At 46.9% G+C, this 23,594-nt stretch overlaps 1 protein-coding gene across 1 annotated transcript in view; it reads right to left on the bottom strand.

Moving 5' to 3' along the window:
• LOC311308396 (glutamate receptor ionotropic, kainate 4-like) overlaps window positions 1-18,391 on the bottom strand; it is a gene marked incomplete at its 5' end in the record, with an annotated part of 52,779 nt that extends 34,388 nt beyond the window's left edge. The window contains 7 exons of the mRNA XM_084437355.1: window positions 2,523-2,684; window positions 3,895-3,948; window positions 7,286-7,464; window positions 8,558-8,723; window positions 11,719-11,816; window positions 14,615-14,779; window positions 18,310-18,391. Of these exons, the coding sequence (XP_084293481.1) occupies window positions 2,523-2,684; window positions 3,895-3,948; window positions 7,286-7,464; window positions 8,558-8,723; window positions 11,719-11,816; window positions 14,615-14,779; window positions 18,310-18,391 (906 nt within the window). The remainder of the gene's footprint in view (window positions 1-2,522; window positions 2,685-3,894; window positions 3,949-7,285; window positions 7,465-8,557; window positions 8,724-11,718; window positions 11,817-14,614; window positions 14,780-18,309) is intronic.
• Window positions 18,392-23,594: the final 5,203 nt, after the last annotated feature.

Genomic DNA, 23,594 nt, shown 5'->3' with positions numbered 1-23,594 from the left:
AAAGCACTCAGTCATCTTAATAGATAAAACTATAAATCAACAGCCCTCTAGACTAGAGCAAGGCTCAGCAGCTCCTTGGTAACGGCACTGACCAAAAATTAAGCAGGAAAACAAACCGCAAGTGAGCTATGGGGGTCATTTCTGTGGGTCATTTCTACAGGTCATTTCTGCGGGTCATTTCTGCGGGTCATTTCTGTGGGTCATTTCTACAGGTCATTTCTACAGGTAATTTCTGTGGGTCATTTCTGTGGGTCATTTCTGTGGGTCATTTCTGTGGGTCATTTCTACAGGTCATTTCTGCGGGTCATTTCTACAGGTCATTTCTACAGGTAATTTCTGTGGGTCATTTCTGTGGGTCATTTCTGTGGGTCATTTCTGTGGGTCATTTCTACAGGTCATTTCTGTGGGTCATTTCTACAGGTCATTTCTGCAGGTCATTTCTACAGGTCATTTCTACAGGTCATTTCTGCGGGTCATTTCTGTGGGTCATTTCTGTGGGTCATTTCTGTGGGTCATTTCTGTGGGTCATTTCTACAGGTCATTTCTACAGGTCATTTCTACAGGTCATTTCTGCGGGTCATTTCTGCGGGTCATTTCTGTGGGTCATTTCTACAGGTCATTTCTACAGGTCATTTCTGCGGGTCATTTCTACAGGTCATTTCTACAGGTCATTTCTGCGGGTCATTTCTGTGGGTCATTTCTGTGGGTCATTTCTACAGGTCATTTCTGTGGGTCATTTCTACAGGTCATTTCTGTGGGTCATTTCTGCGGGTCATTTCTGCGGGTCATTTCTGCAGGTCATTTCTACAGGTCATTTCTGTGGGTCATTTCTGTGGGTCATTTCTGCAGGTCATTTCTACAGGTCATTTCTGTGGGTCATTTCTGTGGGTCATTTCTACAGGTCATTTCTGCAGGTCATTTCTGCGGGTCATTTCTACAGGTCATTTCTACAGGTCATTTCTACAGGTCATTTCTACAGGTCATTTCTGTGGGTCATTTCTGCGGGTCATTTCTACAGGTCATTTCTGTGGGTCATTTCTGCGGGTCATTTCTGTGGGTCATTTCTGTGGGTCATTTCTACAGGTCATTTCTGTGGGTCATTTCTACAGGTCATTTCTACAGGTCATTTCTGTGGGTCATTTCTGTGGGTCATTTCTACAGGTCATTTCTGCAGGTCATTTCTGCGGGTCATTTCTACAGGTCATTTCTACAGGTCATTTCTACAGGTCATTTCTACAGGTCATTTCTGTGGGTCATTTCTGTGGGTCATTTCTACAGGTCATTTCTACAGGTCATTTCTACGGGTCATTTCTACAGGTCATTTCTGTGGGTCATTTCTGCGGGTCATTTCTGTGGGTCATTTCTGCGGGTCATTTCTACTGGTCATTTCTGTGGGTCATTTCTGTGGGTCATTTCTGCGGGTCATTTCTGTGGGTCATTTCTACAGGTCATTTCTACAGGTCATTTCTACAGGTCATTTCTACAGGTCATTTCTGCGGGTCATTTCTACAGGTCATTTCTTTTTCCTTATCAAATGTTGATGAGAGGAAGCTGAACAGCAGCACTCCTCCCCACAGCGAAAAATGATTAAATTAGAAAGAATGAATCGTAGTGAAGCAAAGCTGCCCGTCCCCGTAGTGTAAGACCAGATGCACTCGCTACTCCGCACATAAACATGCAATTAAAGGAGTAGTAAAGGGGAAATGCATGTTTAGCCCTGTTTTAAGGTTACTTATGATCATATACAATGGCTCAGATCAAAACATTGACAAAACTAGCACTTTTGAGAAAGTTGATAATTGCTCTACCACCATTTTGGTCATACTACTCCTGTAAGAGTGGTTTAATTATAAAAACATCAGCTGTGAGACGAGCTGAGCGGAAAACACCAAAATACACTGAACTGAAACAGCACATTAGCAATTGTTGAAATGTACCTTTGCCCGTGAAAAAATGATCTATTTTTGAGTAAAGCACTTGGGTTTGACCAGGAGGGCAAAACAGGATCCATTTGACTGGGAACTAATTCATCTTAGATTAAGTACGGTAAAAAGAAAAGTAGGGAGATACATTATTTAAATAGGGAGCAAAACTAGTTCAGGCAGCGACCTTTTAAGCAGCGCCCATCACAGACAACGAGGTGATGAATTTAACATGATCAGATTGCATTGACCTTCTGACCCTAACCTTCTACTGCTGTTATAGTGCGTCTGTTTGATGTGTGTTTGATGGCTGCCTACCTCCCCCTGCTGCTCTCTGCTCTGTTTGCCTTCTATAGATGGTGCTGTACTGTACAGTAAAACCAGTGCTCCTTGCTGCTTGTTGTGTAATGCTGTCATGCATCATTGATGCTCACATTTGGTAGAACCCTCCTTTCCACAAACCCAAGCAGAGCCACCGGCACCCTCGTCTCAATAACAACATGTTCATCTGACAACAAACCAAACATGTGAATAAGAAGTGCACCAGAGCCTGGTTAACCACACCCCTTTAGAGTGACCCCAGGACCGCGGTGGCCTCACCGGCACGCCGGCGAAGGGGGCGTGGTCACAGTTCTCCTGCCAGGAGCGGTTGAGGCTGAACAGGAGGTCGGGGAAGAAGGGGTGGGAGCGGTTCAGGACGGAGAAGCCCAGCAGGTTGACCCAGCGGCCCGGGAGGTCGTCCAGCTGCAGCAGAGAGAACTCCTGGGGGAGAGAGGAGACCAGAGGGGAGACCAGAGGGGTCAGCAGGGAGGGAGGGGAGATGGAGGGGTCAGCAGGGAGGGAGGGGAGATGGAGGGGTCAGCAGGGAGGGAGGGGAGATCAGAGGGGTCAGCAGGGAGGGAGGGGAGATCAGAGGGGTCAGCAGGGAGGGAGGGGAGATGGAGGGGTCAGCAGGGAGGGAGGGGAGATGGAGGGGTCAGCAGGGAGGGAGGGGAGACCAGAGGGGTCAGCAGGGAGGGAGGGGAGACCAGAGGGGTCAGCGGACCGTCGGAGACCTGAACACTGGGGCGCATCTCAACTGTCATACGTAGATTTCTTATCTCTCTCTCTTGCTCCGACTTGCGCTTTGGGGGAGGCAGGAAAGTAGACGCCTAACAAGTGTTTGCTTTAACCCATCCCCTTCCTTTAGATCAATGCTTTAACCCATCCCCTTCCTTTAGATCAATGCTTTAACCCATCCCCTTCCTTTAGATCAATGCTTTAATCCATCCCCTTCCTTTGGATCAATGCTTTAACCCATCCCCTTCCTTTAGATCAATGCTTTAACCCATCCCCTTCCTTTAGATCAATGCTTTAACCCATCCCCTTCCTTTAGATCAATGCTTTAACCCATCCCCTTCCTTTAGATCAATGCTTTAACCCATCCCCTTCCTTTAGATCAATGCTTTAACCATCCCCTTCCTTTAGATCAATGCTTTAACCCATCCCCTTCCTTTAGATCAATGCTTTAACCCATCCCCTTCCTTTAGATCAATGATTTAACCTATCCCCTTCCATTAGATCAATGCTTTAACCAATCCCCTTCCTTTAGATCAATGCTTTAACCATCCCCTTCCTTTAGATCAATGCTTTAACCCATCCCCTTCCTTTAGATCAATGCTTTAACCATCCCCTTCCTTTAGATCAATGCTTTAACCATCCCCTTCCTTTAGATCAATGCTTTAACCCATCCCCTTCCTTTAGATCAATGCTTTAACCATCCCCTTCCTTTAGATCAATGCCGGGAGAACAGGACAGAGAGGCACCGTAGTCCGTCAACATGCGCTCACACACACACACACACACACACACACACACACACACACACACACACACACACACACACACACACACACACACAAACACACACACACATTTACATGTTCTGTAATAAGAGACTGAACTGTAAATGGACGATGTCCAGTTCCCCTACCATGGTGGTGAAGATGTAGGTGTAGTAGACAGACAGCATCCCCAGCTCAGAGGCCTAGAGGAGAACCAGAGAGACATTGGGACACAGGAGAACCAGAAAGACATTGGGACACAGGAGAACCAGAGAGACATTGGGACACAGGAGAACCAGAGAGACATTGGGACACAGGAGAACCAGAGAGACATTGGGACACAGGAGAACCAGAAAGACATTGGGACACAGGAGAACCAGAGAGACATTGGGACACAGGAGAACCAGAGAGACATTGGGACACAGGAGAACCAGAGAGACATTGGGACACAGGAGAACGGAGGGACTGCATCTGAAATCCTTCCGGTCTGTTCTCTATGCTTCCTGAAAGACACCTATTTTGTAGGCAGTGGTTGAAAGAGAAACATTTTTCTCGGGGCTCAGTCAAAACCCTTTTATGATCAGAGACAAAGGAATGGCTATGGCCAATTTACTACCCAACTGCACAGACACACATGAATGAACTGACTCTCAAAATTCAGATGTCGAGCACAGAGAGAAGAAAGCTACATTTGAAAAAAACAACAACAAAGAAATGTACAAATTAGCATAATAATTTGCTGCCTGACTTTTATCTGTTTTCTGGAGCACTTGGACAGGTAATGCGGTTATGAGTACAGCTAGTGCGCTGGCAGAGACACGCCTCCAGGACTTCGGACAGGCTTGGATCTACGATGCGCTCAAAACAGGCTTGGATCTACGATGCGCTCAAAACAGGCTTGGATCTACGATGCGCTCTCAGAACAGGCTTGGATCTACGATGCGCTCAAAACAGGCTTGGATCTACGATGCGCTCAAAACAGGCTTGGATCTACGATGCGCTCAAAACAGGCTTGGATCTACGATGCGCTCTCAGAACAGGCTTGGATCTACGATGCGCTCTCAGAACAGGCTTGGATCTACGATGCTCTCTCAAAACAGGCTTGGATCTACGATGCGCTCTCAAACCAGGCTTGGATCTACGATGCGCTCTCAAACCAGGCTTGGATCTACGATGCGCTCTCAAACCAGGCTTGGATCTACGATGCGCTCTGAAAACAGACATTAGCAGGTTTGAGATGCATCATCTGTCAACACACGAGATCAGGATGAAATACACCTCGAGATGATCACAATTCTGCTTTCAAGGTCTGAAATGGCAATAAACAGACCTTGTTTCAAATTAGTAAATGTAAGTAAATTGTGGAGTTTACTCTGTTATGGTAGTCTGACTCATTGGTTTTGGAGATACGCCTTGTCATTAGGTTTATTACTGCCCAATCAGTGGCGTTGGAGATTATCTCGGCCAATCAGATTCAATCCAGACTCCTCCCCTTCTGCTATCTGTGTGTTACCCATTGGCTCCACTGCATTCGTCAGCGTCAACTGTCATCGTCTGCCAAGAATCTGAAATGAACCTTGGAGATTCTGTAACGTTGGATGCGGCATCGAACTACTGCCATTAATCAGAATGGATTCATTTCCTTAGCTTGTTGGTTGATGGCTGACGCAGATGTGGAGGGACACAGTGGAGCCAAGGGGTTCCCGCTTTCAAAGTCCGCTTCACTACGTGAAACAACAACCTAGCAACTACTCCGCCCAAGACCATTGTGATTGGTTTAAAGAAATACTAATCCCCCCCCCCCCTATCTCTGAATGGTAGTGAGAACAGCCAGACCGTTCTCCGGCGCTGACACAGTGGAACAGCCAGACCGTTCTCCAGCACTGACACAGCGGAACAGCCAGACCGTTCTCCAGCGCTGACCTAGCGGAACAGCCAGACCGTTCTCCAGCGCTGACACAGCGGAACAGCCAGACCGTTCTCCAGCGCTGACCTAGCGGAACAGCCAGACCGTTCTCCAGCGCTGACACAGTGGAACAGCCAGACCGTTCTCCAGCGCTGACACAGCGGAACAGCCAGACCGTTCTCCAGCGCTGACACAGTGGAACAGCCAGACCGTTCTCCAGCGCTGACACAGCGGAACAGCCAGACCGTTCTCCAGCGCTGACACAGCGGAACAGCCAGACCGTTCTCCAGCACGACACAGTGGAACAGCCAGACCGTTCTCCAGCGCTGACCCAGCGTGAAGGACGTGGAGATACCGTAGGTCAGGCTGGGTGAGACTATGTTCTTCTTTATTCACCGTCTCTCAGCCGTTAGTGTGGATGTGCATCTGGAACACATGTACCAGAGCCCACCACCGGGGGGCGCTCGCCACAATTCATTTTTGCCATTGCTAGTCTAGTCTGTTCTACTCAGGAGCCAGAGCTCAGAGAGCGAGGTGTTTAGTAGCTCTCTTGGTGCTCGTTCGTCCATCCTGTAGAACGCAGTATTGAGCTGCACACATGTCCCTCTAGTGGCCGTAAACGATATGGAAAATCTAACTAGCAAAACCAGTCTAGCTAATCTAAATCTAACAATGAAAAGCCCACATGACTTGAACAGCTGTACATGCTGAAGCCATGCATCACGGGTGGGGGGCGGCAGGTTCACTATGTAACCCTGAGACGTGAAACCACAGTAACAGCAGCGTTGTCAAGGTTGCATAAACATGTCTATTTGAAAGCAGCTATTTTCTTCTATCTGACACCCATTTCTACAATTAAAGACTTGTTTTCAGTAGTGCACTACAGCGTTAAGGAGAAAACACAATGAGAAAAAGATCTCTGAAGGGAAAAGCTGGATGAATGACAATCTGGCGGTGAATACTAAGAACGCTCTTGAAGACTGTTGTAATGTATCCAGTAAAAAATAGATTCTCTGGTTGTGTTCAATTAGAGAGGCCTTTGGGAGCATAAAAACAAGGCATGTTTCCAATAACAATCTCCCAGTCGTACATTCAGCCAACGCTGGAATGAGTTCTCACTTCCCAGTTGAATCAGAGGCGGTTGAATGAGTAATCATGTTTATACATTCACATCAACACATGACAGCACTTCCTTGGCTTGTCAAAACTAATCAGTGGACACTAATAAACACCCTATATACAGTAACACCCCAAGTACTTCCTTTGGATGTATATGTACCTTTTAGTGTACATTTTATTATAATTCGAGTTTGCCTGTAAACAATGTAAACAAACATTATTTACAGTAGAACAAACAAATATGTAAGCAAAATGTAGATGCATTCAAATAAACAAATGTGACCAATCACAAAACACTGTGACGGATGAGAAGAATTCATGCATTTTCACTTTGACCACAAAAGCGTGTGAATCAGGATCCATGTTTATCCATAGAGCCACCATCCCAGTATTTAAACACTCAGAACATGCCTGCAACTTAAATCCTGTCTTTAAAGCAATCTCTCATCTGATATCCCATCTCTGAGACAGGAAGTGAAGCAGGAAGCAGAACATTAGGTCCCAGAACCACTGACCCGTTCCAGGATGAGGTGGGAGATGGTGGCGTTGGCGTCCACTATGATGGTGTCAGTCTGATCGTTGCGGATCTCCTTCAGAACAGGCAGCGGGTCCTGACCCTCGTCCAGCACGCGCACCGACAGCGTCTCCTTGGAGATGAGGAACTGACGCAGCAGCTGCTCTAGGTTCATCAAACCTGGAACAACAAAGCAAAGCATGGTGTTTCCTGTTATCAAACCTGGAACAACAGAGCAAAGCATGGTGTTTCCTGTTATCAAACCTGGAACAACAGAGCAAAGCATGGTGTTTCCTGTTATCAGACCTGGAACAACAGAGCAAAGCATGGTGTTTCCAACAGCTGCTCTAGGTTCATCAGACTGGGCCAACAGAACAAACCATGTTTCCAGTTATCAGATCTGGAACCAACAGCTGTGCTTAGAAAGACACAGAGTACCTTGAGATGCTACTGGCCAGTTTAGTGTTGAAATTAAAGTTTTGATTACATCTAGTCATATCGAAACTTGTCAGCTGCAAAAATAAATGAATAATAATAATAATTTGGATCTAGATTGGGGGATTTAATAACTTGATCATCTTGGCCAGGTTCTGTGGAAGCACAGGGTAGCGACCAGCCGACTCCAGCTCATAACTTGTGCTTCCCACACCTGCCCCTGGCTTTAGGACATATTCTCCTGCCCCTGGCTTTAGGACATGTTCCCCTGCCCCTGGCTTTAGGACATGTTCTCCTGCCCCTGGCTTTAGGGCATGTTCCCCTGCCCCTGGCTTTAGGACATGTTCCCCTGCCCCTGGCTTTAGGACATGTTCTCCTGCCCCTGGCTTTAGGGCATGTTCCCCTGCCCCCGGCTTTAGGACATGTTCTCCTGCCCCTGGCTTTAGGGCATGTTCCCCTGCCCTGGCTTTAGGACATGTTCTCCTGCCCCTGGCTTTAGGGCATGTTCTCCTGCCCCTGGCTTTAGGGCATGTTCCCCTGGTGGCCCGGCTCCACATGCCTGCCACACACATGCATATCCAGGAGCAGGTACGCTGCCACGCACGCACGCACGCACGCGCGCGCACGCACACACACACACACACACGCACACGCACACGCACACGCACACGCACACAGACACACACACACACACACACACACACACACACACACACACATAATCCATCCTCTGGCCTAATCATTAGTTCTAGACATCATTGGGTAAGGCGTGTCCCTTCTCTAAGCACATGCACACATCTCACACCTTGCATGTTTTTGAAATCAAAGCGTGACTCACAGTCGGCGCGGGCGCAGAGCAGGCAGGCGCTGGAGCTGTTCAGCAGGGTCAGCACGGTGGCCACGGCCTGGGAGATGTGGCCGCCGGTGGGCCGCAGGTCCAGGGGAGAGAACCTGGGGAACCGGGCCTTCAGAACGTCCTCGGGGGCCACCCGCACATAGGGCACCTAGAACGGGACGCCATCGACGGAACCAATGAGGTTATTTGCTTTGATCATTCAACCATGCCATCGTTCTCTCTGTCTTAAAGTCTGTCCACATGCTCTTTACAGGTGTTAGTCTATCCACATGCTCTTTACAGGTGTGAGTCTATCCAGGTGTTAGTCTATCCACATGCTCTTTACAGGTGTTAGTCTATCCACATGCTCTTTACAGGTGTGAGTCTATCCACATGCTCTTTACAGGTGTTAGTCTATCCACATGCTCTTTACAGGTGAGTCTATCCACATGCTCTTTACAGGTGTGAGTCTATCCACATGCTCTTTACAGGTGTTAGTCTATCCACATGCTCTTTACAGGTGTGAGTCTATCCACATGCTCTTTACAGGTGTGAGTCTATCCACATGCTCTTTACAGGTGTTAGTCTATCACATGCTCTTTACAGGTGTGAGTCTATCACATGCTCTTTACAGGTGTGAGTCTATCCACATGCTCTTTACAGGTGTGAGTCTATCCACATACTCTTTACAGGTGTTAGTCTATCCAGGTGTGAGTCTATCCACATACTCTTTACAGGTGTTAGTCTATCCACATACTCTTTACAGGTGTTAGTCTATCCACATGCTCTTTACAGGTGTTAGTCTATCCAGGTGTTAGTCTATCCACATACTCTTTACAGGTGTTAGTCTATCCTCATGCTCTTTACAGGTGTTAGTCTATCCAGGTGTTAGTCTATCCACATGCTCTTTACAGGTGTTAGTCTATCCAGGTGTTAGTCTATCCTCATACTCTTTACAGGTGTGCGTATAACAGATAGTGGGAATTGACTGAAAACAACCCATGCAGAAGTAAACAAAGACATGTATCAAAGGCTTAGGCTGCACTCTACTGAGACAGACAGACAGGCTGCACTACTGAGACAGACAGACAGGCTGCACTCTACTGAGACAGACAGACAGACAGGCTGCACTCTACTGAGACAGACAGACAGGCTGCACTCTACTGAGACAGACAGACAGGCTGCACTCTACTGAGACAGACAGACAGGCTGCACTCTACTGAGACAGACAGACAGGCTACACTCTACTGAGACAGACAGACAGGCTGCACTCTACTGAGACAGACAAATAAAACACAGCTGTTCAAGATAGATTATTGATCCCTGAGGGAAACTGTTAATCAACTTATTAATAACATCCATCATTTTACGTCCAAATTATACTTGAGCGATTACGCAACAGACCTACTGCAAACATAATTGATTTCAGTGCACCACTCAAAGGATTCCTATTAAAAGTTAGAATTGGTACATGCATGGTTGGAATTGGTGTATTTGAAAAGGTAAACGTTGCCCTAGTCTAGACTGTATAATCAAAGGAAAGAGGGTGAATAAGCAGCATTGACATCTGGGTGAACTATTGATCTACATGCGCATTGCTGGTGCTACTGGAATGAATACTGAACAGCCTTACTACTCACTTCCTCTGGAACTGATCTTTTGTATCTTTCCTTTAGTCCATTAAGTCGAAGCCATTTAATTTCCCTGCCAGTTCATGACCTCTGTTCTCTAGATATGGATTTTTGTCACCATGTCTTGATACAGTATGTCACTGACCTCATCTATTAGACAGTATATCCCTGACCTCATCTATTAGAAAGTCAGAGAGCCAGTATACTGTAACATCTATGAACAGCATTCTATATCCCACATGAGATAACGGACCCACTGACATAACAACTCTGGCTTTTATGGGAGCTCCAACAACACAATAACAATAACAACAAGGAAATAACAACCAAAGCAGCTGAGGGAGGGGGGAAGCTGACGGAGTGGAACCAGTGTTCCCGTATTCCCGACCTTGTAGCCTCAGCCATCAACATCCCCACGATCAGTTACCCCTCACAACAGCCCATAATAATAAGCGGAGACATGGTCTGGAGCCCTGGGAGCGTCCAGGCTGGTCTGATGGAAGCGCGTTGCCGTACAGGGTGGGGGCGGCGGTAACGAGCTGCTCTGCTCCGCGCTCGGCGGCCGCAGGACAACGCGCCGCTTTAATAACACATCCAGCAAAGCGCCAGCGCCAACAGACAGGGACACGATGTGCTGTGACTAATGGGGAATTCTCTGAGAAAATAGCCATTACTGAGTCTCAGCTGGAACAAGCCTCTCTTTACATCACTGTAGATGAATCGATATATTTTCCAAGCGCCTAAACAAAAGATTGCCCTTCACGTGTGACAACAATGACACCATGGCCACATCTCAGCACTCTCAGCTAATGGGATTATGTAGAGAACAGCTCAAGTCACTGTTTGCTTCTTGATGCTGGTGTCGCCTACCTCCTGGTAGTCATGAGAAACAGAGAGACGACACGACTGACAACAGAAAAAGGACTGAATAAAAACCACATGGAAACAAACACAGATGGAGACAAACAAACCCCCAACCCTCCTGCTCTCCTCAACCCTCCTCCTCTCCACAGATGCTCAAATCAAATCCAACTTCATTTGTAGAGCGCATTTCATACACAGAGGCAACACAATGCGCTTTACAGAGAGCAATGGGGGGGTGGGCATGGGTCCCACCCCTACATATTCCAGAGGGAAGCAAAAAAAACTGTTACACCCGGGGGCCAGAAAACTGAGCTGTAAAAATTCTTCCCTGACCTCCCTCAACGAGACGATCGAACAAGGTCCTGGAAAATGTTTGACTATTGGCTAAGAACATATAGTATACAGAGCAGTAAACATGGGCTAGATACTTCATAGGAGAGACATGCCTAACAGTAGAGTGCACAAATAGTTACAGAGATGTTGCCTACATGGTCGGCCATTATGGGTTAGCTATCCCTGTAGACTCTAATATAAGATTTAAGTGAATCATATACCAAAGCACAGTGAGCACTTAGCAGAACAGGCTCATAAAGAATGGCGCAAAGCAGAGGTGGGGAGAGAGAGAGCAGCGAACCAAGACTAACAAAGCTGAGAAACAGAAAGACAAACCTCCTTCTCTCCACAGATGTTGCTGATGATGGAGTCAGAGGCAGGGCTGGCGCTCGGGCCCAGGACGGCTAGGACTCCTTTAGAGATGATCTGGCACACTGGAAGAGAAGAGGAGAGGAGAGAGGAGAAGAGAGGAGAGAAGAGAAGAGAAGAGAAGAGAAGAGAAGGGAGGGGAGGGGAGAGGAGAGGAGAGGAGAGGAGAGGAGAGGAGAGGAGAGGAGAGGAGAGGAGAGGAGAGGAGAGGAGAGGAGAGGAGAGGAGAGGAGAGGAGAGGAGAGGAGAGGAGAAGAGAGAGGAGAGAGGAGAGAGGAGAGAGGAGAGGAGAGGAGAGGAGAGGAGAGGAGAGGAGAGGAGAGGAGAGGAGAGGAGAGGAGAGGAGAGGAGAGGAGAGGAGAGGAGAGGAGAGGAGAGGAGAGGAGAGGAGAGGAGTTTGATTGATTGATTTTATTCGACAATATATAAAAGAAAAAACATGTGACAGAAGCACAGTGTTTGGGATACTGTCAAGGATAGACACGGAAAAGCTCAGAGCTTATTACCATTGTATGGAGAGGAGAAGAGAAGAGAGAAGGGAAGAGAAGAGAAGAGAAGAGAAGAGAAGAGAAGAGAAGAGAAGAGAAGAGAAGAGAAGAGAAGAGAAGAGAAGAGAAGAGAAGAGAAGAGAAGAGAAGAGAAGAGAAGAGAAGAGAAGAGAAGAGAGGAGAGAGGAGAGAGGAGAAGAGAAGAGAAGAGAAGAGATGAGAGAAGGGAAGAGAAGAGAAGAGAAGAGAAGAGAAGAGAAGAGAAGAGAGAGAAGAGAAGAGAAGAGAAGAGAAGAGAAGAGAAGAGAAGAGAAGAGAAGAGAAGAGAGGAGAGAAGAGAAGAGAAGAGAAGAGAAGAGAAGAGAAGAGAAGAGAAGAGGAGGAGAGAGGAGAAGAGATGAGAAGAGAAGAGAAGAGAAGAAGAGGAGGAGAGGAGAAGGGAAGAGAGGAGAAGAGCAACCCAGAGTCTAGCCCATGATAGTCCAGAGTCTAGCTCATGATGGTCCAGAGTCTAGCCCATGATAGTCCAGAGTCTAGCCCATGATAGTCCAGAGTCTAGCCCATGATAGTCCAGAGTCTAGCCCATGATAGTCCAGAGTCTAGCCCATGATAGTCCAGAGTCTAGCCCATGATAGTCCAGAGTCTAGCCCATGATAGTCCAGAGTCTAGCCCATGATAGTCCAGAGTCTAGCCCATGAGGGTCCAGAGACTAGCCCATGATGGTCCAGAGTCTAGCCCATGATAGTCCAGAGTCTAGCCCATGATAGTCCAGAGTCTAGCTCATGATAGTCCAGAGTCTAGCCCATGATAGTCCAGAGTCTAGCCCATGATAGTCCAGAGTCTAGCCCATGATGGTCCAGAGACTAGCCCATGATGGTCCAGAGTCTAGCTCATGATGGTCCAGAGTCTAGCCCATGATGGTCCAGAGCATGGTCATGATGGTCCAGAGTCTAGCCCATGATAGTCCAGAGTCTAGCCCATGATAGTCCAGAGACTAGCTCATGATAGTTTGGGCCAGAGCTCCTAGCATGGCTTACTGTCATGTAAATGAATTGCATGGTCCAATAAAGGAAAGTAGCCTATACTGTAGGAGAATGTAGATATGTAATATAGCATAGCACGGGATAGAAAACAAACTTGTGGAAGAGGTTAGTTCTCTGTAAAGCGCATTGTGTTGCCTCTGGGTATGAAATGCGCTATACAAATAAAGCTTTGATTGATTGATTGATTAGTTGACATTCCCAGTAGGGCAGTGTGTTTTGTTTATCTGGAGAAGCATACCAATGCTTAGTCCAATGTGACCTGTCAAGTCAATGCTGTGAAAATACCTTCACTGGTACACCACCGTGCTACTATGGCAACCGTGACAAAAGTCACCCTCTGCATGCAAGGGTGTGCAATTCACACATCGTTACGACGACATCATATCCCGGCGTTGGAATGCTGTTTTAGATGGGAGGCTCCCTGGTTCTCTCATCTCCACCGTGGCTAACTCCCGTCCGGAGGAACGCTTCTCTGTCCAGCTCAAGGGAATGAGGCTGGCGCGGAACGGCGGATTGCTCTGCCGTGTCCTGCAGCGAGCCGCTGCGTCGTGGATAATCCTGCTGGGAAGGTGTCCATGTCCCCGACGCAGCCAGCCGTGGCGGGAGGAAAAGACTGGGACGGGCATTTATCAGAGCTGCGGAAATGTCATCCCCCCCCCCCCCCCCCCCCCCCCCGCGACTAGAAATGGTCCCTGGGTTTCAGATTAAAAACAGACTTTTCATCCATGTCTAGAACAGTAGGTTACTTGTCTCTGGCTCCGTCAGTTCGAGGAGAGTTTGACTTGGAGCCATTTTGTCATCATGGCCAGAAGGCTGACCGTATCTGGAAAACAAATTCCAGGTAGAGCCACAAATAGCTCTTCTGAACCAAGATAGGTTTTATACATTCAATGACTGCAAGACAAGACTCTACTGGGATGGTTCAAACCCGTTTCAGAACACGATCAAACCATTTTGAATTTGATTCTTGATTGTGTTTGCTTGATACTTTTGACCCAGGTCTGGGAATCATTCTCTTACTGTACTGTAGCCAATAATGTGTCTGCTTTCAAACACTGGTTTAATTTATTATGTTCACCTGACATCTGATTTCATGTGATCAGAGGGATTGTGAACTCCAATAAGACGTGGGTCTGAAATTCTCCTCAACTAGACCTCTAGTCCCCAGTGGAAATGTACTTTTCTCTTATCTTTATCTGTATCTTTTACAAGCTACTACTTTTGTTTCTGTCTCGATGCATCTACAGGTGACCTTGTGGTCGGAGGTGATAAGCGAGTGAAATATCAGACCCAATACACCAGCAGCGCACTTCCCCTCCGGACATCACTCACTAGTGTCCCCTGTCTCGTACTCGCTGTCCCTCAGTAGCTCAAAGATGTCCACCTCCAGCTTGCCCATCACAGACAGGTTGCTGAGGCGGTTGATGCCCTCTTTGGCCAGCGTGATGGCCAGACGCTCCCCGCGGCTGCACTCCATCGGGTCGTCCAGCACTGCAGCTAAGGAAACACAGGGATGCGTTACTGCAGCTAAGGAAACACAGGGATACGTTACTGCAGCTGAGGAAACACAGGGAGACGTTACTGCAGCTAAGGAAACACAGGGATACGTTACTGCAGCTAAGGAAACACAGGGAGACGTTACTGCAGCTAAGGAAACACAGGGAGACGTTACTGCAGCTAAGGAAACACAGGGACACGTTACTGCAGCTAAGGAAACACAGGGAGACGTTACTGCAGCTAAGGAAACACAGGGAGACGTTACTGCAGCTGAGGAAACACAGGTAGACGTTACTGCAGCTAAGGAAACACAGGTAGACGTTACTGCAGCTAAGGAAACACAGGTAGACGTTACTGCAGCTAAGGAAACACAGGGATACGTTACTGCAGCTAAGGAAACACAGGGACACGTTACTGCAGCTAAGGAAACACAGGGAGACGTTACTGCAGCTGAGGAAACACAGGGAGACGTTACTGCAGCTAAGGAAACACAGGTAGACGTTACTGCAGCTGAGGAAACACAGGGAGACGTTACTGCAGCTGAGGAAACACAGGGAGACGTTACTGCAGCTGAGGAAACACAGGGATACGTTACTGCAGCTGAGGAAACACAGGGACACGTTACTGCAGCTGAGGAAACACAGGGATACGTTACTGCAGCTAAGGAAACACAGGGAGACGTTACTGCAGCTAAGGAAACACAGGGAGACGTTACTGCAGCTAAGGAAACACAGGGACACGTTACTGCAGCTAAGGAAACACAGGGAGACGTTACTGCAGCTAAGGAAACACAGGGAGACGTTACTGCAGCTAAGGAAACACAGGGAGACGTTACTGCAGCTAAGGAAACACAGGGACACGTTACTGCAGCTAAGGAAACACAGGGAGACGTTACTGCAGCTGAGGAAACACAGGGAGACGTTACTGCAGCTAAGGAAACACAGGGAGACGTTACTGCAGCTAAGGAAACACAGGGAGACGTTACTGCAGCTAAGGAAACACAGGGAGACGTTACTGCAGCTAAGGAAACACAGGGAGACGTTACTGCAGCTAAGGAAACACAGGGAGACGTTACTGCAGCTAAGGAAACACAGGGACACGTTACTGCAGCTGAGGAAACACAGGGAGACGTTACTGCAGCTAAGGAAACACAGGGAGACGTTACTGCAGCTAAGGAAACACAGGGAGACGTTACTGCAGCTGAGGAAACACAGGGATACGTTACTGCAGCTAAGGAAACACAGGGAGACGTTACTGCAGCTGAGGAAACACAGGGAGACGTTACTGCAGCTGAGGAAACACAGGGATACGTTACTGCAGCTAAGGAAACACAGGGAGACGTTACTGCAGCTGAGGAAACACAGGGAGACGTTACTGCAGCTAAGGAAACACAGGGATACGTTACTGCAGCTGAGGAAACACAGGGAGACGTTACTGCAGCTAAGGAAACACAGGGATACGTTACTGCAGCTAAGGAAACACAGGGATACGTTACTGCAGCTAAGGAAACACAGGGATACGTTACTGCAGCTAAGGAAACACAGGGACACGTTACTGCAGCTAAGGAAACACAGGGAGACGTTACTGCAGCTAAGGAAACACAGGGAGACGTTACTGCAGCTGAGGAAACACAGGGAGACGTTACTGCAGCTGAGGAAACACAGGGACACGTTACTGCAGCTGAGGAAACACAGGGAGACGTTACTGCAGCTAAGGAAACACAGGGAGACGTTACTGCAGCTAAGGAAACACAGGGAGACGTTACTGCAGCTAAGGAAACACAGGGAGACGTTACTGCAGCTGAGGAAACACAGGGATACGTTACTGCAGCTGAGGAAACACAGGGATGCGTTACTGCAGCTGAGGAAACACAGGGAGACGTTACTGCAGCTGAGGAAACACAGGGACACGTTACTGCAGCTGAGGAAACACAGGGATGCGTTACTGCAGCTAAGGAAACACAGGGACACGTTACTGCAGCTGAGGAAACACAGGGATGCGTTACTGCAGCTAAGGAAACACAGGGACACGTTACTGCAGCTCACACGTCGCCATTTTGAAGCCATGCTTGTGTGAAGTGTTGTTTCAATGTAAAGACCAGGCTAAGGGTTTCAAATGATACAATTTAATTTTCTATTGTCAATCGAAAAAGAAAAGGCAAATTACAGTTCAGGAGTTAGCTATTTTTAATTAAATTCTTTAATTGAATTGAAACTGACCCCAGGTCTGATCCCATATGCATACAGTCACTTCTGTTGAGTGTGATTAATGAAAGCAGGCCACTTTGCTTCCAAAGCTGCGTCCGACACCACATTTTTCTTTCTATTACATTTAAATCACATTTGAACTGGAGGCAGACACTGAACAAAAGAGACAAGCACACTATGTTTGTCTGAGAAAATGAAATTATTTATGTTAAAATGTCCTCCAGTTTAATTTTCTCCCAGGCACTTTTTTGCCTACCCAAAATGCCATGTGACTGCTGATGTGGCACCTGTTCTGACCAAACAGACAACAGTGTGTTGGGGTTGGGTTGACCCTGGGCTTGTGTAACTCTATAACGTGAAGCCAGGCTTGGCTGGACGGGAGATTAAGGCTACAGACACACAACCGTTGATTATCTCCCGCTCACTGAGGAAGGGTACGTTTGATTATCTCCCGTTCGCTGAGGAAGGGTACGTTTGATTATCTCCCGCTCACTGAGGAAGGGTACGTTTGATTATCTCCCGTTCACTGAGGAAGGGTACGTTTGATTATCTCCCGCTCACTGAGGAAGGGTACGTTTGATTATCTCCCGTTCGCTGAGGAAGGGTACGTTTGATTATCTCCCGTTCACTGAGGAAGGGTACGTTTGATTATCTCCCGTTCACTGAGGAAGGGTACGTTTGATTATCTCCCGCTCACTGAGGAAGGGTACGTTTGATTATCTCCCGTTCGCTGAGGAAGGGTACGTTTGATTATCTCCCGTTCACTGAGGAAGGGTACGTTTGATTATCTCCCGTTCACTGAGGAAGGGTACGTTTGATTATCTCCCGCTCACTGAGGAAGGGTACGTTTGATTATCTCCCGCTCACTGAGGAAGGGTACGTTTTTGGGGGAACTTGGAAGGGAGGGGTGACTGTGTGACTGAGCAGAGGTCTTTTGTGGTTGTGGCTTTAGAGTAAACATGTTATGCTGGTCAGGAGCTGCACATGTTGCTCACTGAAGATAAAAAGCAATTTTCTGCTTGACGGACGCATTTAGTTCAGTAGAGCGTGCAGGGAGATGACAGCAGCTCAACGAGAGACTGCTACTGTTAAAGCAGGGGAACAGCTATTATTGAAACAATTTAAAAGCTGTTCTATCAACAAAATGATGGCAGATGGTTTTACAGTAAAGCCAAGTACATCATCCCTAGGATAGTATTAAGAATACATTAGTGTTAACTAACAAGCTCCAACACTCCCTTCAGGTTGACTTTCTATATCATGCAAGCGCTGCATTAATAGATAGAGTCCACAGTCACACCCAGGGAGAGCTGGCTCACTTACCCAGTCTCAGGGTGAAGGGGCTGCTGGTTCTGCTCTGGGCCCACATGGCTAAGAGCAGCAGAGCGGCCCTCACCGGGTGCATCTTCTGAGACTCCTCATGGGGGCTTATCTCGGCGTGCCCCTCTCAACGCCACGTGCACAGACACACACACATAGCCTACAGTACACAAAAACAGGCATGTGCACACTCAGATTTGCATGTGCACATGTACACACACATGTATTCATTAAGTTTAGTGATATTCATTCACTTTGAGGGGATTTTGTACACATCACCAGTATACAATCAGCCACATCCCACATGCAGAACTCAGCTGGGAAAGAGAGAGAAGCCAAAACTCCTTTTAAGCCACATGGCACGTTTAACAGCCCCGATCCAGGAGCTTTTTCATTGGTTAGCAGTGAAAATTGAATATGCAATCATGTTACACCATCATTACCATCCAGCATGTTCTTTTGCCAAGCTAATGCACATGCATTTGCAAGGTGGGTCATTCAAAAATGTTTCATTCATTATCCAAGCCCACTCTTTATGTTACCGGACAGTCTGCCACTAATATGCCACTAATTGGTTTATCCCAGCAGGGAAGTGGCAATTAAGCAAACACACACTGGGCCAGATCAATTCCCCCATATGCAATTACTGCAGAGCGGCGGAAAGGCTTGGGGCCCATTATGGTGTGTATTAGACCATAATGTTACTTTCAGGGATGGCTCTAGGTGATGGGCCCTGCATGGTAATTGGGTCAGGGTTAGGGTTAGGCTCCACCCCACATTTTTAAATGAGATGGAGGGCTAGTGTTGAGATGGAGGGATAGTGTTGAGATGGAGGGATAGTGTTGAGATGAAGGGATAGTGTTGGGATGGAGGGATAGTGTTGAGATGAAGGGATAGTGTTGGGATGAAGGGATAGTGTTGAGATGGAGGGATAGTGTTGAGATGGAGGGATAGTGTTGGGATGAAGGGATAGTGTTGAGATGAAGGGATAGTGTTGAGATGAAGGGATAGTGTTGAGATGAAGGGATAGTGTTGAGATGAAGGGATAGTGTTGAGATGGAGGGATAGTGTTGAGATGGAGGGATAGTGTTGAGATGGAGGGATAGTGTTGAGATGGAGGGATAGTGTTGAGATGAAGGGATAGTGTTGAGATGGAGGGCTAGTGTTGAGATGAAGGGATAGTGTTGAGATGAAGGGATAGTGTTGAGATGGAGGGCTAGTGTTGAGATGAAGGGATAGTGTTGAGATGGAGGGATAGTGCTGAGATGGAGGGCTAGTGTTGAGATGGAGGGATAGTGTTGAGATGAAGGGATAGTGTTGAGATGGAGGGATAGTGTTGAGATGGAGGGATAGTGTTGAGATGGAGGGATAGTGTTCAGATGAGGGATAGTGTTGAGATGAAGGGATAGTGTTGAGATGAAGGGATAGTGTTGAGATGAAGGGATAGTGTTGAGATGGAGGGCTAGTGTTGAGATGGAGGGATAGTGTTGAGATGAAGGGATAGTGTTGAGATGGAGGGATAGTGTTGAGATGGAGGGATAGTGTTGAGATGGAGGGATAGTGTTCAGATGAGGGATAGTGTTGAGATGAAGGGATAGTGTTGAGATGAAGGGATAGTGTTGAGATGGAGGGATAGTGTTGAGATGGAGGGATAGTGTTGAGATGAGGGATAGTGTTGAGATGGAGGGATAGTGTTGAGATGAAGTCCTCAACTGGCATTGTGGGCCAATAGTCCTGATGGTGGCGCTACAGCAACCGTCTAAAGTTTAAAACTTAAAGAAATCATAACAAATCAGCCGTACATGCTGTCACTTTGCAACCACCACCAACATGTAGGCCCAAGTGAGCAGAACCTTCCAGATGCTTTGAGCTGGCAGGAATTATTAAGTCCATCACTCGGTTTTTCTCAAAAACTGTTAAACCTATCAAACCCTACTCCTCCCACATTTTTGGGTCAATTGCGCGCCCTCGACTAGCCAACTTTTCAATACCATAATGGTTTAGGTGGGGTTCAGGTGCGTTGGAAAGTCAGAGGACTGCAGGTCGAATCCAGCGTGGGCAATCAAAATCAGATTTTAATTTATAGCCAATGAGGAATTTGTCTTGGTGCATAAACATAGCGAAGCAGAACAGTGCAAAATGTCAAAGTGATAGGCTAGAATACAATATACAATAGCCTAGGCTAGAATACAATGTACAATACCCTACAGTCTACAAAAATGTAGGCTATTAAATAGCGTACACAGCTGTCAATGTGGCATGCCCAAGAGGACATCTAAAGATCGGACTCCACCTGTCATATTTAGCAGCGTCATGTCGTTATGATATTAGCATATGGGATGATATTAGCATATGGGATGATATTAGCCTACTCGTTCAGTTAACACTGTATCCGTCGAGGGGCACACAGTTGGATCCGGCGCATCATGGATATTATTGGACAGACAGCACTCTCGTTTTGTAAAATAATGAAAACAATTACTATACTGTAAGACAAATGATACAAATATGAGAGTATGGCAATCCTATAATGTTATACAACTGTAGATTTGAAGTAAACACAATCACAAATTAATTTTAAATGTCTTTTGCACGAAGAATCAATAGCCTACTTAAGACTGCTCTTCCATCTTCGTAGATTCTGTTCTTAGTTCCCACATGTCAGAACATTGGTGAAAGCCAGAATCTTCTTGGAAACGGTGTAAGTGGAGTTAAAGAAGAAATGCTTCCTAATAAATTCTTAACTTTGTTGGTGAATGAGGCTCATTCATTTCACAAAAAGTAAAAAAGATATTATAACTTATTTGTATGTGGTCTGGAAAGTCAACATCAGTCAAGGACACCTGTATTATATTCTGTGTCTATGTTAGATGAGCTGTCCAAGTTCCAAAAATAAAGAACTAGCCCACTTTCATAAGAAGTAGCTTGAAATAGGCCGGCCCCCACACCAATTTCTAAATACTACACTGGTGAGCAGAATCAAACTAATGTGAATTTCCCTTGGGCCTTTCACTCTTCTGGTCAGCAGCCGAGTACTTACAGCTCCATCCATTAAGGGTAAGCAGTCCCTCGAACAACCACCATCTTAAATGTCAATGTCAATGACATCATCATCTTTGCTTGTTTAATTGGCGGCCATTTTGGATGCTAACCTTCAAGTTAATGGATCTGTAAGAGGCATGTTGCTGCATCTGTTGATAAAAGCCTTCGCAAGAAAGAAACCTAATACAAGTTCAATTCTTACAAATTGGTATGCAGCGCCATGTCCGATGTGCTCAACATGAGAACGCACTCCGCAGTGATGAATAACGTTGCTGAGAGGACACCCTGAAGAATTAATGAAGTTTCCAAGACAAAATGTTGGCATTGACCCTTGTGAGGTAACGAGAGCTCAGCAGCAATCGACTATGGCTCAACACTGCTCCTCCTTCATGGAGGGAGGTCTGGCCATTTCAAATACGCCCGAATTGGACTCTTCATTTGCATTTCATTAGGTATTACTGGTTTACCCGCTTTAATTTAGCCGTTTAACATTTAAAATGTTTCACGCAGAGAATTACAGGCAACGTTGGTAGCAGTTTAAGTGATGTGTTTTTTCCCCCTGAACTGTACACCACGCCATTCTCTTTGCTACAATTTGTCATCAATCAAATGGTGGGTTCACACCTGCATCTCGTTAGACGTGTTTTAAGCTAAGTTGATCAGGGCAAACTGCTGATCCTGGGATAATATATTGTTCCACTGAGCAACAATGTGCCCCCCCCCCCCCCCCCCCCCCCGCCGGCGAATAATGTTGTGGAGAGTGAAGGAAATACTGTCCAGTCCACTACCAGCCAGGGTCATGACCCCAATTTGAAGAGCTACACTCAACGATCTGCGCAGATAAAAGCAGAGACAGAGGGAGCCAGCTGTGGGGGACAGATAGAGCAGAGATCTTCCAGCGCTAGAGATATTTGAATCTCCTCGGGGTTGAAGGGTCTGTGATAAATCACCTTTTTCGAGATGCAGACGGTGTAAACGAAAGGAGACAGGTGTCAGTATTCCCAGTAGGATTAATCAGAGCAGGTGGGTATGAACACTCGGCTCTATGCAGGCGACCGTGGTCAACCGTGCGCTCTTGTACCGTCGCGCTGCTGGAGCTGGAGGTGCCACCATCAGGGAATACACAACCTCTATATTGATGGCTGATTAAAATGTCAGTCAAAGGCCAGACTTGGAGTGGAATACTGCCAAAGAGCTCTTGTCCAATTATCCAGCTGCGTGCAATCGTACTGAAGACACTCTCCTCTTATGGCTGTGGGGAGACAGATCTGAACGCCTTGGTTACCATCAGGTATCTCTTTCACATCTTCTGTGGGGAGACAGGACTCAACACCTTGGTTACCATCAGGTATCTCTTTCACATCTTCTGTGGGGAGACAGATCTCAACGCCTGCTTGGTTACCATCAGGTATCTCTATCAGGTATCTCTTTCACATCTTCTGTGGGGAGACAGATCTCAACGCCTTGGTTACCATCAGGTATCTCTATCAGGTATCTCTTTCACATCTTCTGTGGAGAGACAGATCTCAACACCTTGGTTACCATCAGGTATCTCTATCAGGTATCTCTTTCACATCTTCTGTGAGGAGACAGATCTCAACACCTTGGTTACCATCAGGTATCTCTATCAGGTATCTCTTTCACATCTTCTGTGGAGAGACAGATCTCAACACCTTGGTTACCATCAGGTATCTCTTTCACGTCTTCTGTGGAGAGACAGATCTCAACACCTTGGTTACCATCAGGTATCTCTTTCACATCTTCTGTGGGGAGACAGATCTCAACGCCTTGGTTACCATCAGGTATCTCTTTCACATCTTCTGTGGGGAGACTGATCTCAACGCCTTGGTTACCATCAGGTATCTCTTTCACATCTTCTGTGGAGAGACATCTCAACACCTTGGTTACCATCAGGTATCTCTTTCACGTCTTCTGTGGAGAGACAGATCTCAACACCTTGGTTACCATCAGGTATCTCTTTCACATCTTCTGAGGGGAGACAGATCTCAACACCTTGGTTACCATCAGGTATCTCTTTCACATCTTCTGAGGGGAGACGGATCTCAACACCTTGGTTACCATCAGGTATCTCTTTCACATCTTCTGTGGGGAGACAGGACTCAACACCTTGGTTACCATCAGGTATCTCTTTCACATCTTCTGTGGAGAGACAGATCTCAACACCTTGGTTACCATCAGGTATCTCTTTCACATCTTCTGTGGGGAGACAGATCTCAACACCTTGG

Source organism: Borostomias antarcticus, assembly GCF_949987555.1.
Source record: "Borostomias antarcticus genome assembly, chromosome: 1".
NCBI classification, from domain to species: domain Eukaryota; kingdom Metazoa; phylum Chordata; class Actinopteri; order Stomiiformes; family Stomiidae; genus Borostomias; species Borostomias antarcticus.
The sequence above is the reverse complement of the archived record's forward strand: the minus strand, read 5'-3'. Positions and strand labels throughout refer to the sequence as shown.